This window comes from Bombina bombina, chromosome 11, assembly GCF_027579735.1.
Source record: "Bombina bombina isolate aBomBom1 chromosome 11, aBomBom1.pri, whole genome shotgun sequence".
Taxonomy (NCBI): Eukaryota; Metazoa; Chordata; class Amphibia; order Anura; family Bombinatoridae; genus Bombina; species Bombina bombina.
The window spans coordinates 105702895-105720506 of NC_069509.1; the positions used below are offsets into that span (position 1 = coordinate 105702895).

The following is a 17612-nucleotide window of genomic DNA, read 5'->3' on the forward strand; positions in this document are numbered from 1 at the left end:
AGAGAACTTTTCTCTTCGTTCACCTTCCACCCATGCGACCTTAGAAATGCCAGTACTAACTCTGTATGAGACTTGGCAGTTTGAAAGCTTGACGCTTGTATCAGAATGTCGTCTAGGTACGGAGCCACCGATATTCCTCGCGGTCTTAGTACCGCCAGAAGAGCGCCCAGAACCTTTGTGAAGATTCTTGGAGCCGTAGCCAATCCGAATGGAAGAGCTACAAACTGGTAATGCCTGTCTAGGAAGGCAAACCTTAGATACCTGTAATGATCTTTGTGAATCGGTATTTGAAGGTAAGCGTCCTTTAAGTCCACTGTGGTCATGTACTGACCCTTTTGGATCATGGGTAAAATTGTCCGAATAGTTTCCATTTTGAACGATGGAACTCTTAGGAATTTGTTTAAGATCTTTAAATCCAGGATTGGTCTGAAGGTTCCTTCTTTCTTGGGAACCACAAACAGATTTGAGTAAAACCCCTGTCCGTGCTCCGACCTCGGAACCGGGTGGATCACTCCCATTAGCAAAAGATCTTGTACACAGCGTAGAAACGCCTCTTTCTTTATTTGGTTTGTTGACAACCTTGAAAGATGAAATCTCCCTTTTGGGGGAGAGATCTTGAAGTCCAGAAGATATCCCTGAGATATGATCTCTAACGCCCAGGGATCCTGGACATCTCTTGCCCAAGCCTGGGCGAAGAGAGAAAGTCTGCCCCCCACTAGATCCGTTCCCGGATCGAGGGCCCTCAATTCATGCTGTCTTAGGGGCAGCAGCAGGTTTTCTGGCCTGCTTGCCCTTGTTCCAGGACTGGTTAGGTTTCCAGCCTTGTCTGTAGCGCGCAACAGCTCCTTCCTGTTTTGGTGCAGAGGAAGTTGATGCTGCTCCTGCCTTGAAGTTACGAAAGGCACGAAAATTAGACTGTCTAGCCCTAGGTTTGGCTCTGTCTTGAGGCAGGGCATGGCCTTTACCTCCCGTAATATCAGCGATAATCTCTTTCAAACCGGGCCCGAATAAAGTCTGCCCCTTGAAAGGTATGTTAAGTAATTTAGATTTAGAAGTTACATCAGCTGACCAGGATTTTAGCCACAGTGCTCTGCGTGCCTGAATGGCGAATCCGGAATTCTTAGCCGTAAGTTTAGTTAAATGTACTACGGCATCAGAAATAAATGAATTAGCTAGCTTAAGGGTTTTAAGCTTGTGTATAATCTCATCCAATGGCGCTGAGTCAAGGGTCTCTTCCAGGGACTCAAACCAAAATGCTGCTGCAGCCGTGACAGGCGCAATGCATGCAAGGGGTTGCAATATGAAACCTTGTTGAACAAACATTTTCTTAAGGTAACCCTCTAATTTTTTATCCATTGGATCTGAAAAAGCACAGCTATCCTCCACCGGGATAGTGGTACGCTTAGCTAAAGTAGAAACTGCTCCCTCCACCTTAGGGACTGTCTGCCATAAGTCCCGAGTGGCGGCGTCTATTGGAAACATTTTTCTGAATATAGGAGGGGGTGAGAAAGGCACACCGGGTCTATCCCACTCCTTAGTAACAATTTCAGTAAGTCTCTTAGGTATAGGAAAAACGTCAGTACTCGTCGGTACCGCAAAATATTTATCCAACCTACACATTTTCTCTGGGATTGCAACTGTGTTACAATCATTCAGAGCCGCTAATACCTCCCCTAGTAACACACGGAGGTTCTCAAGCTTAAATTTAAAATTTGAAATGTCTGAATCCAGTTTATTTGGATCAGAACCGTCACCCACAGAATGAAGCTCTCCGTCTTCATGTTCTGCAAACTGTGACGCAGTATCAGACATGGCCCTTGCATTATCAGCGCACTCTGTTCTCACTCCAGAGTGATCTCGTTTACCCCTAAGTTCTGGTAATTTAGACAAAACTTCAGTCATAACATCAGTCATAACATTAGCCATGTCTTGTAAAGTGATTTGTAATGGCCGCCCTGATGTATTTGGCGTTACAATATCACGCACCTCCTGAGCGGGAGATGCAGGTACTGACACGTGAGGCAAGTTAGTCGGCATAACTTCCCCCTCGCTGTCTGGTGAATGTTGCTTAACATGTACAGATTGACTTTTATTTAAAGTAGCATCAATGCAATTAGTACATACATTTCTATTGGGCTCCACCTTGGCTTTTGCACATATAGCACAGAGATATTCCTCTGAGTCAGACATGTTTAACAAACTAGCAATTAACCAGCAAGCTTGGAAATACTTTTTAACTCAATTTACAAGTAATATGAAAAACGCACTGTGCCTTTAAGAAGCACAGAAAAAAATTATGACAGTTGAATAACAATGAACCGGAGGAATTATAAAACCCAAATTTTTCCCGGTAAAGGCATAAATTTAGTAAAGGATTGCCCCCATTAGCAATGGATAACTAGCCCTTAATAGCATGAAAAAATGTACAAAATATAAACGTTTTTTATCACAGTCAAAGCACAATCTCACAGGTCTGCTGTGAGTGATTACCTCCCTCAAAGTAATTTTTGAAGACCCTTGAGCTCTGTAGAGACGATCCGGATCATGCAGGGAGAGAAACAGACTTTTGACTGAATATTTGATGCGTAGCAAAAGCGCCAAAAAAGGCCCCTCCCCCTCACACACAGCAGTGAGGGAAGTTCAGTAAACTGTCTTAAATTAAAATAAACGAACAGCCAAGTGGAAAAACAGTGCCCAAAACAATTTTTCACCCAGTACCTCAGATAATTAAACGATTTAACATGCCAGCAAAACGTTTAAAATCAAATAACATGAAATGTCATTAAACAGCCTGCTGCTAGACGATCCCACTGCAAGTTAGGCTGAAAGTTATATGCTTATAGTATTATCCCAGTGAAGTGCCATTCCCCAGAATACTGAAGTGTAAACATATATACATAACAGCCTGATACCAGTTGCTACTACTGCATTTAAGGCTGAACTTATATTATATCGGTATTGGCAGTATTTTCTCAGTCAATTCCATTCCTCAGAAAATAATATACTGCAACATACCTCTTTGCAGGTGAACCTGCCCGCTGTCCCCTGATCTGAAGTTTACCTCACTCCTCAGAATGGCCGAGAACAGCAAGATGAATCTTAGCTACGCCGGCTAAAATCATCCAAAAACTCAGGTGGATTCTTCTTCAAATTCTACCTGAGAAGGAACAACACACTCCGGTGCTGTTTTAAAATAACAAACTTTTGATTGAAGATATAAAAACTAAGTATAATCACCACAGTCCTCTCACACATCCTATCTATTAGTTGGGTGCAAGAGAATGACTGGGTGTGACGTAGAGGGGAGGAGCTATATAGCAGCTCTGCTTGGGTGATCCTCTTGCACTTCCTGTTGGGGAGGAGTTAATATCCCAGAAGTAATGATGACCCGTGGACTGACTACACTTAACAGGAGAAATAAGGCTTACTTACCCCAGGACACTCATCTACATGTAGTAGAAAGCCAAACCAGTACTGAAACGAGAATCAGTAGAGGTAATGGTATATATAAGAGTATATCGTCTATCTGAAAAGGGAGGTAAGAGATGAATCTCTACGACCGATAACAGAGAACCTATGAAATAGACCCCGTAGAAGGAGATCATTGAATTCAAATAGGCAATACTCTCTTCACATCCCTCTGACATTCACTGCACGCTGAGAGGAAAACCGGGCTCCAACCTGCTGCGGAGCGCATATCAACATAGAATCTAGCACAAACTTACTTCACCACCTCCACGGGAGGCAAAGTTTGTAAAAACTGATTTGTGGGTGTGGTGAGGGGTGTATTTATAGGCATTTTGAGGTTTGGGAAACTTTGCCCCTCCTGGTAGGAATGTATATCCCATACGTCACTAGCTCATGGACTCTTGCTAATTACATGAAAGAAATGTAAGCTAGGCTGAATCCCCAAGGAATCACTAAGGCATCTATCAGCTCTGCCTGGGGATCCCTGGACCTCGACCCGTATTGAGGCAGTTTGCAATTGAGTCTGGGAGCCATGAGATCCATCTCCGGCGTTTCCCATCTGTGACAAATCTCCGCAAACACCTCGGGGTGAAGAGACCATTCCCCCAGATGGAAGGACTGTCTGCTGAGAAAGTCCGCTTCCCAGTTGTCCACACTCGGAATGTGAATCACTGAGAGTGAGCAGTCGCGGGACTCCGACCACTCCAGGATCCGAGACACCTCCGTCATCGTGAGGAAGCTCCTCGTACCCCTCTGGATGGTTGATGTAAGCCACTGAGGTAATGTTGTCGGTATGGAATCTGATGAAACTGACCGACTCCAGAGAGGGCCAAGCCTTCAGAGAATTGTAGATTGCTCATAGTTCTAGAATGTTGATCGGAAGGAGACTCCTCACTGGATCACTTTCCTTGTGCCATCCTGGCACCCCAAACAGCTCCCCAACCTGGCGTCCGTGGTCACAATCTCCCAGAACGGTCTCAAGAAGGATGTCCCCATGGAAAATTGCTCCGGACGAATCCACCAAGAGAGGGAATTCCGAGTCTGAAAATCCAGGGATATCAGCTGTGATAGATCTGAATGATCGCCATTCCACTGTCTCAACATGCACAATTGAAGAGGTCTTAGGTGGAACCTGGCAAATGGGATGACATCTATGCTTGACACCATGAGACCTATCACCTCCATACATTGAGCTACTGATGGGCTTGAGGAGGACTGAAGGGCTAGACAGGTGGACGCAAGCTTAATGCGCCGCTGATCGGTGGGAAATATCTTCATGGACACAGAGTCTATTATCGTGCACAGGAACTCCACCCTGTTGCTGGGAACCAGGGAACTCTTTCATGAGTTTATCTTCCAACCGTGAGATTGGAGCAGAAGAGAAAGAGCCCACAAATGATCCTCTGCGAGGCTAAGCGATGATGCCTGAACCAAGATGTCATCCAGGTAAGGCAACACCGCAATGCCCCTGGATCTGGCCACTGCAAGTAGCGCCCCCAGAGCCTTCATGAAGACTCTCGAGGCCGTCGACCAAAAAGGAAGGGCCACAAACTGGAAGTGTTGGTCCAGAAATGCAAATCTTAGGAACATGAAGTGGTCCCTGTGGATTGGCACATGAAGGTAAGCGTCCAAGTCTATAGTCATAAACTGTCCCCATTGAACTAGGGGCAGAATAGATCTGAAAATTTCCATTTTGAACGATGGAACACTCAGAAACTTGTTTAAACACTTTAGGTCCAGAATCGGGCGGAACGTGCCCTCCTTCTTTGGAACCACAAAAAGGTTGGAATAGTACCCTAGACCCCTTTCTGCTAGGGGTACTGGTACAATAACCCTGAGAGAGCGAGAGACCTCACACTCTAGAAAGGCCTCTCTTCTCTGGTCTTGAAGACAGGTTTGACAGGAGGAATCTGACCTCGGGCGGATGGGATCTAAACCCTATCCTGTACCCCTGGGAGATCACTTCTCGAAACCAAGGGTCCTGAACATCCTGCAACCATGCGTCTGAGAATAGAGATAATTTGCCCCCTACGTGATCTGGAGATCGGTCAAGGGCCGCCTCTTCATGCCGATTTCGTCTCTGCGGTCTTCTAGCTCTGCTTACACTTGTTCCAAGATTGAGCCGGCTCCCAAGCTCCCTTGGACTGGTCCGCTTTTGTGGCGGGTTGCTGGCGCTGGGCCTTGTCCGCATGAAGGACAAAAAGTCAATCCTTTAGGCTTAGCCTTCTTATCCTGCGGTAGGAAAGCTCCCTTGCCTCCCGTAACCGTGGATATAATGGAATCCAATCCTGGACCAAACAGGATCTTTACTTCAAAAGGCAAGGACAACAGCCTCGCCTTAGAGGTCATGTCCACAGACCAAGATTTTAGCCACAGAGCCCTGCGCGCTAAAACAGAAAAACCTGACAACTTAGTATTCAGGCGAATAATTTGTATATTGGCATCACAGATGAAAGAATTGGTGATCTTCAGCACCTTAATCTTCTCCTGAATCTCGTCGATGGATGTCTCCCCCTCGACCATTTCACACAGTGATTCACACCAATATGTCACAGCTACAGCGACCGCCGCAACGGCCGCTGCTAGCTGAAAAACAAAACGAGTGTGCTGAAACATCTTTCTCAACATGTTTTCCAGCTTTTAATCCATGGGCTCTTTAAACAACTAACTATCCTCGAGGGGAATAGTCGTCCGCTTCGCGAGCGTAGAGATAGCCCTATCCACCTTAGGAATGGTCCCCCTCAGCTCAAGCTGAGATTCCGGAACAGGGAACAGTTTTTAAAAGGAAGAAGGGGAAAAGGAAGAACCTAATCGCTCCCATTCCTTCTTAATAATATTAGCCATCTTAACAGGAAAAGGGAAGGACTGAGTTACAACCCTGTCCTCATATACCTTGTCAAGCTTAAAAATAGCAGAGGTTCCTCTGGTATCTTAGGTTCCGGAACCTCCAAAGTAGCAAGCACCTGCCATAGCAGAAAGTTCAAATTCTCCATCCTAAACCTATAACCAGTCTCCCCTGCCGCCAGAGGTTTAGATGACACTGACTCCGACCCAGAAGGGCCTCCTCCGAAGAGTCTGAGTAGGCCTCATTCTTGTATAGAGACTCTGGATCTCCCATTGGCGAGGAAAAACCCTGGGCTGGGCTTCTATGATAAACCCTACGCTTGCGCTTAGCAGAACGTGTTAAGGCATGGATCATTTTCGAAACCGCCGATTCCAGTTGGTCTGCAAAGTCTGACGGCCAACAAATCCCTCCCGAAGGAGTAACGGTTGGACCCCGGGGTGCTGCATGTGCAGTCAGAGATGAATGAAGGCAACGCACCTCCCGGGACAAAGAACCCTCAGAGGTGGACGGCTCAGTAGTACTAGACATCCGTTTACCTTTAGATGTTGTAACTTTATCAAGGCATGTGGAACATAGTTGAGCAGGCTGATTTACCAGAACCTCCTCACAATAGACACAGAAATTATACTTTATTAAGGAAGGAAAGCCTTCCAACACGTCAGAGTCCTCCATCGCTTGTGCGCTTGGTTAGACTAACTTTATTTAGCACTCACCACCTCCTAGGACCCGGACTACAGAAACCGCTATGTCTCCTGCGCCACAGATCTACAGGAAGGAAGATAGCCACACCAGTCGCATGGAATGCCTGGCAGGACCGCCCCTGCACTAGGGAAAAAAAACGCCAAAAAATGGCCGTGCAAGTTTCCACAAAGTAACCTGAAAGTTCCACACATTGCCAGAGCCTCATCTCGCACATAACGCAGCAATGACACAAACAATATGTATAAACCCCCCTGTTCTAATCCCCCTTCCAGGAATATGAATCCTTGATTCTGTAAAGATAAAAAGGTGCCACACTGTGACCCTGTCTTCTATGTTATTATGAATAAAAAATGAAATCTTACCAGAATCTTTGCCGTGGAACAGGAACACTGCCCTTCAAGTGTGACAGGTTATTAGCCTCGCTCCTGACATGGACTTGAGTGAAGAAAGCAGGCAGTGAAACTTGTCAACGCTGATTGCTTATGGAGCTGTTAATATGAGTCGGGATTGTTTCGCAGAAAGACTCTCCCCCTGCATCTCCGGACTCTAACTTTCGCCCAGGCTCTCACTGAGAGGCTGACAGTGCTACTTAAAACTCTAGTCCCACTGCGAAGAGTACTACCCTCCATAAGAGACTACTCCGAGACTCTGGCACTCCTCTGCCATCCTCCTGTGACGAAAGGCAGACTGGGGGATGAGGGAAGTGGGGGAGGTATTTGAGCCTTTGGCTGGAGTGGCTTTGCCTCCTCCTGGTGGCCAGGTTCTTAATTCCCAATAGTAATGAATGAAGCCGTGGACTCCTCCCCTTTAGATGGAAATAAGTAAATTTATGCTTACCTGATAAATTGATTTCTTTTACGATATGACGAGTCCACGGATTTCATCCTTACTTGTGGGATATTAACCTCCTGCTAACAGGAAGTGGCAAAGAGCACCACAGCAGAACTGTATATATAGCCCCTCCCTTCCCCTCCACCTCCAGTCATTCGGCCAAAGGTTATAGGAAAAGAAAAGGCTAAAAGGTGCAGAGGAGACTAAACCTTACAAAAAATATAAAGAAAAAAACGGTCTTAAAAGAACAGGGTGGGCAGTGGACTCGTCATATCATAAAAGAAATTAATTTATCAGGTAAGCATAAATTTAGATTTCTTTTACAAAGATATGACGAGTCCACAGATTTCATCCTTACTTGTGGGAAACCAATACTAAAGCAATAGGACACGGATAAAAGGGAGGGACAAGTTAGGAACCTAAACGGAAGGCACCACTGCTTGAAGAACCTTTCTCCCAAAAATAGTCTCAGAAGAAGCAAAAGTATCAAATTAGTAAAATTTGAACAGATTTGTAAGGCTGCGACTTGGTCGTCCCTTCATACTTTTTCCAACAGATGCATCATTTTTAAAAGCCCATGTGGAAGCCACAGCCCTAGTAGAATGAGCCGTAATTCATTCAGGAGGCTGCTGTCCAGCAGTCTCATATGCCAGGTGGATGACACTTCTCAGACAAAAAGAAAGAGGTAGCTGTAGCTTTCTGACCCCTACGCTTTCCAGAACAATGAAGATGATTGACGGAAACCCTTAGTTGCCTGTAAGTAAAACTTTAAGGCACGGACCACGTCCAAGTTATGTAACAGACGCTCCTTCTTAGAAGAAGGATTAGGACACAAAGAAGGAACAACAATCTCTTGATTAATGTTCTTATTCGAAACAACCTTAGGAAGAAATCCAGGTTTGGTATGTAAAACTACCTTATCAGAATGAAAAATGAGATAAGGAGAATCACACTGTAGTGCTGAAAGCTCAGAAACTCTTCGAGCAGAGGAAATAGCAACTAAAAACAGAACTTTCCAAGATAAAAATTTGACATCCATGGAATGCATAGGTTCAAACGGAACCCCTTGAAGAACTCGAAGAACTAAATTCAAACTCCAGGGAGGAGTAATGGGTCTATATACAGGCTTAACTCTAGATAGAGCATGACAAATAGACTGAACATCTGGCACATTTGCCAAACGCTTGTGAAACAGAATTGAAAAAGCTGAAATTTGTCCCTTTAAGGAACTCGCTGATAACCCTTTCTCCAATCCTTCTTGGAGAAAAGACAGAATCCTAGGAATCCTAACTTTACTCCATGAGTAACCCTTGGATTCACACCAATAAAGATATTTACGCCATATCTTATGATAGATCTTTCTAGTGACATGCTTTCTGGCCTGGAACAAAGTATTGATGACCGAATCAGAGAATCCTCGCTTCGATAAAATCAAGCGTTCAATGTCCACGCAGTCAGCTGCAGAGAAATTACATTTGGATGTTGGAAATGACTTTGAATGAGAAGGTCCTGTCTCAATGGAAGTTTCCACGGTGGCAGAGAGGACATGTTCACTAGACCCGCATACCAAGTTCTGCATGGCCACGCAGGCGCTATCAGAAATCACTGATGCTCTCTCCTGTTTGATTCGAGCAATCACGTGTGGAAGGAGAGGAAACGGTGGAAACACATAAGCTAGGCTGAACAACCAAGGCACTGCCAAGGCATCTATCAATTCGGCCTGAGGATCCCTTGACCGGGATCCGTATCTTGGAAGCTTGGCATTTTGTCGAGATGCCATCAAATCCAACTCTGGTCTGCCCCATCTGAGAATCAATGGGGCAAATACCTCCGGGTGAAGTTCCCACTCCCCCGGATGAAAAGTCTGTCGACTTAGAAAATCCGCTTCCCAGTTCTCTACTCCTGGGATGTAGATCGCTGACAGATGACAAGAGTGGGCCTCTGCCCAACGGATTATCTTGGATACTTCTATCATCGCTAAGGAACTCCTTGTTCCCCCCTGATGATTGATATATGCCACAGTCGTAATGTTGTCCGACTGGAATCTGATGAATTTGGCCGAAGCCAACTGAGGCCACGTCTGAAGCAAATTGATACATTCTACCTCAGGGCAGAAACCTTCTTCCATATCCCCCTGAGGAAAATAGTACTCACCGGTACCATTTAAAATAACAAACTTCTTGATTGAAGAAACTAAAACTAACACCTCACTTAAACATGTCTTCCTAGTATAACACAGGCAAAGAGAATGACTGGGGGTGGAGGGGCTATATATACAGCTCTGCTGTGGTGCGCTTTGCCACTTCCTGTTAGCAGGAGGTTAATATCCCACAAGTAAGGATGAAATCCGTGGACTCGTCATATCTTTGTAAAAGAAAATGATACATACTTACCGAAAGACACCCATCCACATATAGCAGATAGCCAAACCAATACTGAAAGCTATTAGCAGAGGTAATGGTATAAGAGTATATCGTCAATCTGAAAAGGGAGGTAGGAGATGAATCCCTACGGCAGATAACAGAACCCTTGAAAAGATTATCCACGAGGGAATCCATAAAATAAAATAGGTGATACTTTCTTGACATCCCTCTGACAAACACTGTACTAAGAGGAATTGGGCTTCAGAATGCTTAGAAGTGCTTATCACAGAAGAAATCAAGCACAAACTTATTTCACCACTTCCATAGGAGGCAAAGTTTGTAAAACTGAATTGTGGGTGTGGTGAGGGGTGTATTTATAGGCATTTTGAGGTTTGGGAAACTTTGCCCCTTCTGGTAGGATTGTATATCCCATACGTCTCTAGCTCATGGACTCTTGCCAATTACATGAAAGAAAGGGCCACGCAATACTCCCGTAAGTCACCTGAAAGTTCCACACATTGCCAGAGCTTCATTTCGCACATAACGCAGCAATGACACAAACAATTTCATGTATAAACCCCCCTGTTCAATAATCCACATTCCAGGAATATTAACCCTTGATTCTCTAAAGATAAAAGGCGTCACACTGTGACCCTGTCTTCCGTGTTATCATTATGTAATAAAAATGAAACGATCTTACCAGAATCTACGCTGTGGAACAGGAACACGTCCCTTCAAGTGTGACAGGTTAGTAGCTTTGCTCCTGACATGGACTTGAGGGTGAAAAGCAGGCAGCAAAACTAGTCAATGCGGATTGCTTGTGAAGCTGTTAACATGAGTTGGGATGGTTTCGCAGAAAGACTCTCCCTGCATCTCCGGACTCTAACTTTCATCCATGCTCTCACTGAGAGGGTGACAGGACTACTTAAAACTCTAGTCCCAATGCGAAGAGTACTATCCTCCATAAGAGACTACTCCGATCTTCAGCACTTCTCTGCCGTCCTCCTGTGATGAAAGGCAAAGAATGACTAAGGGATGAGGGAAGTGGGGGAGGTATTTAAGCCTTTTGGCTAGAGTGTCTTTGCCTCCTCCTGGTGGCTAGGTTCTTAATTCCAAACAGTAATGAATGAAGCCGTTGACTCTCCTCCCCTTTAGATGGAAAATCAATCACACAAATCACAAAACTCAAATTAAATCATATAGATATGTCAAACCATATACATATGAATCACAAATTCAAAAAATACAATAAAAAGTTAATTAAAGAGTTTAAAAGTCCAAAAAAAGTCAGTTTAAAGCACGTAAAAGCACCCATATGCTGGTTAATAAAGATGCAATGAGCGTCAGGTTTTTGCAGGAGTTCAGATGGAATCCATTTTTTCCAGAGAAATGTTTACAAGATAAAGAAAAGTTATTCTCTAAAGTACTATAAAGTTAACTCGGGGGGTGATAAGCTTACAGTGTATCACATGAAGTTTGGCACATGAATGCCATGGGAATAAGTACCACAAAAATTTTATTTCAAAATTGAAGTGTATAAAATTCTGTATTTTACCTTTAATTATTCTCTTATGTTTAACGTGATTAATAGTATTAAATATCAGGTTTAAAAGAATGGTAATGAAAATGAAGCTATGATAAGTCAAACAGGGCAGACTAAAAGGAGAATACAAATGCATCATATATAGCACACATTTGGACCAATGTGCAGTCACTGCTATGGATTCACAAAATACTTACTTTTTGAAGGACGCAGTCTGCTTGCTCACAACTTGTTTTTGCTGTCTTTTCCCTTAGGAATGCTGCCTTGTGGTCTGCAATCTCCTGCTCAAGATTCTGAATTCTTATTAGAAGGCTACCATCTTGATTATTTCCAAAACTACAGAAAAAAAAATAAAAAAAAATGTATGCTTAACTGATAAATTAATTTCTTTCGAGGTGGTGAGGGTCCACAAGTCCATTACTCCTGGGATTCAACTACTGGCCACTAGGAGGCAAAGATTTAAAAAAACTCCAAGAGTATTTCATCCCTCCTACTTCACCGATTACCCAGTCTAACATATAGCCAAAAAGGAGAAATAGAAAAAGGTAGGATTGGACAGAAACAGGGAAATGAGGTGCAATCACAGAACTGTTGCCATAAAAATTACAAATACATTTGGGCAGGCTTCGTGGACTCACGACAACATTTTTTAAGATGAGCAAATTCTGTTTTGTTTTGTAAAAAGGTGAGAGTCCACAAGAGCATTACTCCTGGAAATATAAAATTCTTCTTTGTGAAAAGCATTAGTAGGCTAAAAGAAGCTGCACCCAAGTGGTAAATCACCATAGAAAAAAGCTAACAAGTTATTGAGCAAGTTCCTTCTCTTTCTGTGTGTATTTATTTCTGGGAAATTAATACCCAAGCTGTGGGGTACACAAGTAATTAGGGTGGGATAATAAATTATTAGAAACAACTTATTTCCAGAAACTGCTGCCTGGAGGACTTTCCTACCAAAAGAAACTTTCAAAGAAGCAAAAACAGCAAAATGGTAGGATTTAGTAAAACTATGTTGGGATGACCATGTTGCTGCCTTGCAAACTTGCTTTACTGAAGCCTCATTTTAGAAGCCCAAGAAGTAGATACTGATCTGGTAGAATGAGCATTAATAAGTCTTAGAGTAGACATCCCTGCCACCAAGTAAGCTTTACGGATCAAAAACTTCAAACTTTGAAGCTAGAATAAAAGCCAAAGCCTTCTGACCCTTCCATGGACCTTGAAAATGAATATATAGACTAGAAGACCATCAAAAAAAATCATTATTTGCTGGAAGATAGAACGTCTTATTGGGCAATTGGGACAAAGGAGGAACTACAATTTACCTACTAATGTCTGTAGACAAAAAAAATAAATATCAAATTAATTCTTAAAACCGCCTTATCCTAATGAAAAAAACTAGATAAGGGGATCACAAGAAAGCTCAGAATCTTCTAACTGAAGAAATGGCTAAGAGAAAGAAAACTTAGTAGCGGAACGCCAAGGGAATGCATAGGTTTACATGAAGAAGATAGTAAAATCTTAGAACCAAGTAAAGGTTTTAAAAGCAGCAGAGAACATTTTTAAAACATTGAATACAACTTTGAACATCAGGTAGTTAAACGATTTTTTAAGGAACAAAATAGAGAGCTGAGAACTGACCCTTTAAAGAACACGCAGACAGGCTCGTCTAAACCCTCTTGCAAAAATTCTGAAAGTAAAATTGTCTCACACCAAGAAATGAAAAAACTTTCCATATCTTATGATAGATTTTTCTCATAACTGGCATTCTAGCCTCAAAGTATTTAACACCGAATCCAAAAACCCTTGCTGTCACAAAATAATGCATTTAACCTTCAAGCTATCAAGTTGAGAGACTCGAGATATATTGTTGATAAAATGGAACTTAAAGGAACATGAAACCCACATTTTTTCTTTCATGATTTAGAAAGAGAATGCATTTTTAAACAACTTTCTAATTTACTTCTATTATCTAATTTGCTTCATTATCTTGATATCCTTTGCTGAAAAGCATATGTAGATAGGCTCAGTAACTGCTTATTGGTTGCTGCACATAGATGCTTCGTGTGATTCGCTCACCCATGTGCATTGCTATTTCATCAAAGAATATCTAAATAATGAAGCAAATTAGATAATAGAAGTAAATTGGAATGTTTAACATTTTATGCTCTACCTGAATTATGAAAAACATTTTTTTTGGTTTAGTGTCCCTTTAAAACAAAGTCGTGACTAAGACCACAAGGGAGAACTGGACAATTGTACTAAGCCAGCAAATCAAGTTCTGCAAGGCTAAGAGGAGCTATAAGAATTAGTGATGATTGCTCCTGCTTTGTTCAAGCTTTTACTCTTAGAAGAACAGTAGGAGGAAATCTATAAGCCAGTAGAAAGGAATAAAGGAACTACTAGAGCATCTACAAGTTCCGCATGAGGGTCCCCTGGATCTTACAATTTATCTGTGGAAGGCCCCATTATTGGGTCTATATGACTGAAGATGCTTGAGTGAAGAAACCATTCCCCTAGATGGAGAGATTGATAATCCACTTCCCAGTTCAAACCTGGAATGTGAAATTGAAGAGGCTCTTCCTTTAGAAGGTGCCAGCTTAGGAGAGCCCTGAAAATCGCACAGAGTTCCAACACATTTATAGGAAAAATCACCTCCTTAGGTAAACAAACTCCCTGCACTGCCAAGATGGACAAAAAGTATGATCCTAGAGCGAAGGACTGGTAAATTATCCACTAAGAAAGAGAATGTCTTGTTGCAGGATTCAAAGGAATCCTCTGCATATTAGATCAACAATGCCAGGATTACTATCAACTTTCTCAAATTTGAAACTGTCTCATGTGGAACCGAACAAGCGTTATAGCATCTGATGCCACTATCATAAGACCCAGAACATCCATACAGAAAGCTATCATAGGTTTGGGAGATGAGTGAAGCTTGGCACAAGTAGACTGCAACTTTAATTTCTTCTAAACTGTCAGGAAAAGAATCAGTGAAACTGAAACAGTGAAAATAGAGGATTACTCATAGAAATGACATTCTGTTCTGAGGAGTTAGAAAACTCTTTGTAACATTTATTCTTCAACCATGCCGTTGAAGAAACAACAGAAGTTTGTTGGTATGAGAAATTGCAGAAGGAAAAGATGGAGCCTGAACCAATATGTCATACAGGTATAGAGCTACACATATACCTTGAGCTCTGATTATACATAATAGGGTTCCCAGAACCTTTGAAAAATTTGGGAGCAACAACCAGGCCAAATGGGAGAGCAACAAAATGAAAATGTTTGTCCAGATAAGCAAATCTGAGAAACTGAAAATTATTTTTGTGAATTGTAACATGAAGGTAGGCATCCTTCAAGTCTATTGTAGACTAACTGTCCTTGTTTAACAAGAGGAAGAATAGTTCTGATAGTTCTCATTTTAAATGATGGGATTCTGTCTTGTTCATGGACTTAGCTCCAGAAAAGATCTGAAAGTTACTTCTTTCTTGGGAACAACAAATTGGAGTAAAACCCTTGTCCTAGTTCCTCCAAAGGAACAGGAAGAATCATCCTCATGAGACCGAGAATACATTGAAGGATTGAACCTTTACAGGGTTCTTTGAAACGATGAACAAAGGAAATCTTCCCCTGAAGGTCCTGATCAGAATCCTATTCTGTATCCCTTGGAAACCATATTTAGAGTCCAGGGATCATAAACAGACTGCGCCCAAATCTTCTGAAAAAGTTGTAATCTGCCTCCTACCAGAAGATGATTTAGATCGGGGGCTGCACCTTCATGCTGACTTAGAGGCAGATAAGTGTTTGATTGCTTAGATTGGGGCCAACTGGAAGAATCACTTTTTTGAGAAGAGGAGGGTGGTTCTGTGGTTCCTTGACAGCCGAAAGGAACAAAACCGATAAGAAGTTTTACCCTTTCTCTATGGACCTTTTATTCTGGGGAAGAATATCTCCTTTACCTCCAGTAAAAGATAGCGGATCACTGTAAGGATTATCTCGAAAACTCAACAGGGGGCAGCTAGGTGACAAGTAGTTGCCACACCCGTGGCAGGTTTGTGACTATCACCGGAATTGTGTCACTGCACTATACTCCATTATCCCCTCTGTCTATAGCAGCCCTGCGAGAGGAAACAGGCCTAAAATCGGTCTGAAGATGCCTCTCTATGAAGAATCTGGAACAGCTCAATTCTTCACCCGCTTCCTGAAAAGCAAATATTTAGAATGGCTAATCAGTGAGGCGGAAGGGATGGAATACTCTTGGAGTTTTGGGAAATCTTTGTCTCCTTCTAGTGGCCAGGAGTTAAATCCCAGGAGTAATGGACTCACTAACTTTCCCCACCTTATGAATGAAGATACAATTTGGAAAGTTATTTACAAAATTTAAATGACATATACCTAAATATGAAAAAAGGTACAGAAAAGATTTCTAGCATATCCAGAAATCACTTGTCCATACAATAATTCATTTTAACAATGATATATTTTACCAAATTATGCAATACAACCAACACATCTAAAAAATATTACAGGTCTTGTTAAAATATATATTATATAGGACGTGTCTGGGTAGCAATCCTATTAGGTTGCAATTCTGTGAGCTGCCGGTGAAAATTCTATAATCCACCGGTTATTAGTATAAAATTACAGTGTTCCAGTTCAATTACCACTAATGTAACCATCTTTGAAAGTGAATGTTACCTTAATTCAAATTGCTGTTTTTATGAACGAGGTAGGGCAGATTGGACAGCGGAGGCTGAAGTCGGCGGCAATCTACACAGCCTTGGCTCTCAACCAAGGTCTCACAGTTAGCAGTGTCGGGTTTTTGCAGTTTCTCTTATATACAGAAGCACCACAGTAAATATTCTGCATAGACACTGGAGACAAATTACTGATCACCAGTCTTTATTTGGGCATTGACTTTCAAGGAAGGTGCTATAAGGAAAACCTCTACAAAGGACTGAATTGTTGAAGGAATTTTATGAAACTGAATTCCATTACCAATAAGAAAGCCTTAGACGAAGCAGCCCCCTCTCTTCCTCCTACCTGAGTTACAAAGTGTGAAAGGCTGTCTGAGAAGGTGGGAAGTCAGCTTAGAAGATTGCTATGGTGGTTGTGCTATGGTGGTGGAGGGGGTCATGGGGAGGAGCTTTCTCCAAACTGCTGCGCACATTAATTCAAAATAGATGTGTTGCAGCTCAAGGAGATGTGATTTAAGTAGTGGGGATGCATGTAGGAAAGTGCAAGGGGTTTCTTTTCTTTATCATCATTTCTGGCTCAATATTGATAAATTTGTATGTTAAAAAAAAAAAAAAAGACACCCCCAACTTTCCCAATGTGCCGCCCTAGGTCATAATATGCCTCTGACAAAAGCTAACACATACACAAGTCTAACAGCAATACGGCAAGTGAGCGTTGACTTTAAATGCACAAATGCTTTATGTAACACCCTTGGATATTTGTACAGGCAACTACTACAGAATCAATATAGTAAAATTTAGCTCTCCTCACAACTTTCTAAACTACAACGAATGCATGTCAGTAACTTTTTTCACCCTCTTTCCTACCTCTTAACCTGCAAAGGCTAAATGAGGCAATAGGCAAGTTCTTAATGTTAACAAACATAGAATGTCAGCTATATGTCTGTTCAAAGATGTGTACAAAAGGTGGCGCTGGTTAAAGGGATAGTAAACACTAAAAGATAGATAATCCCTTTATTTACCATTCCCCAGTTTTGCATAAACGGTTATAAAAATATACTTTTTACCTCTAATTACCTTGTATCTAAGCTTCTGCTGACTGCCTCCTTGTCTTAGATCTTTTGACAGATTTGCATTTCAGACAATTAGTGCTGACTGTTAAAGGG

The 17612-nt window shown here is 42.3% G+C and overlaps 1 protein-coding gene across 1 annotated transcript in view; it reads right to left on the reverse strand.

Annotated features, from left to right (window-relative positions):
* LOC128641696 (SUN domain-containing protein 1-like) overlaps positions 1-17612 on the reverse strand; it is a 313324-nt gene that overhangs the window by 38279 nt on the left and 257433 nt on the right. The window contains exon 5 of the mRNA XM_053694228.1: positions 11950-12088. Within this exon, the coding sequence (XP_053550203.1) occupies positions 11950-12088 (139 nt within the window). The remainder of the gene's footprint in view (positions 1-11949; positions 12089-17612) is intronic.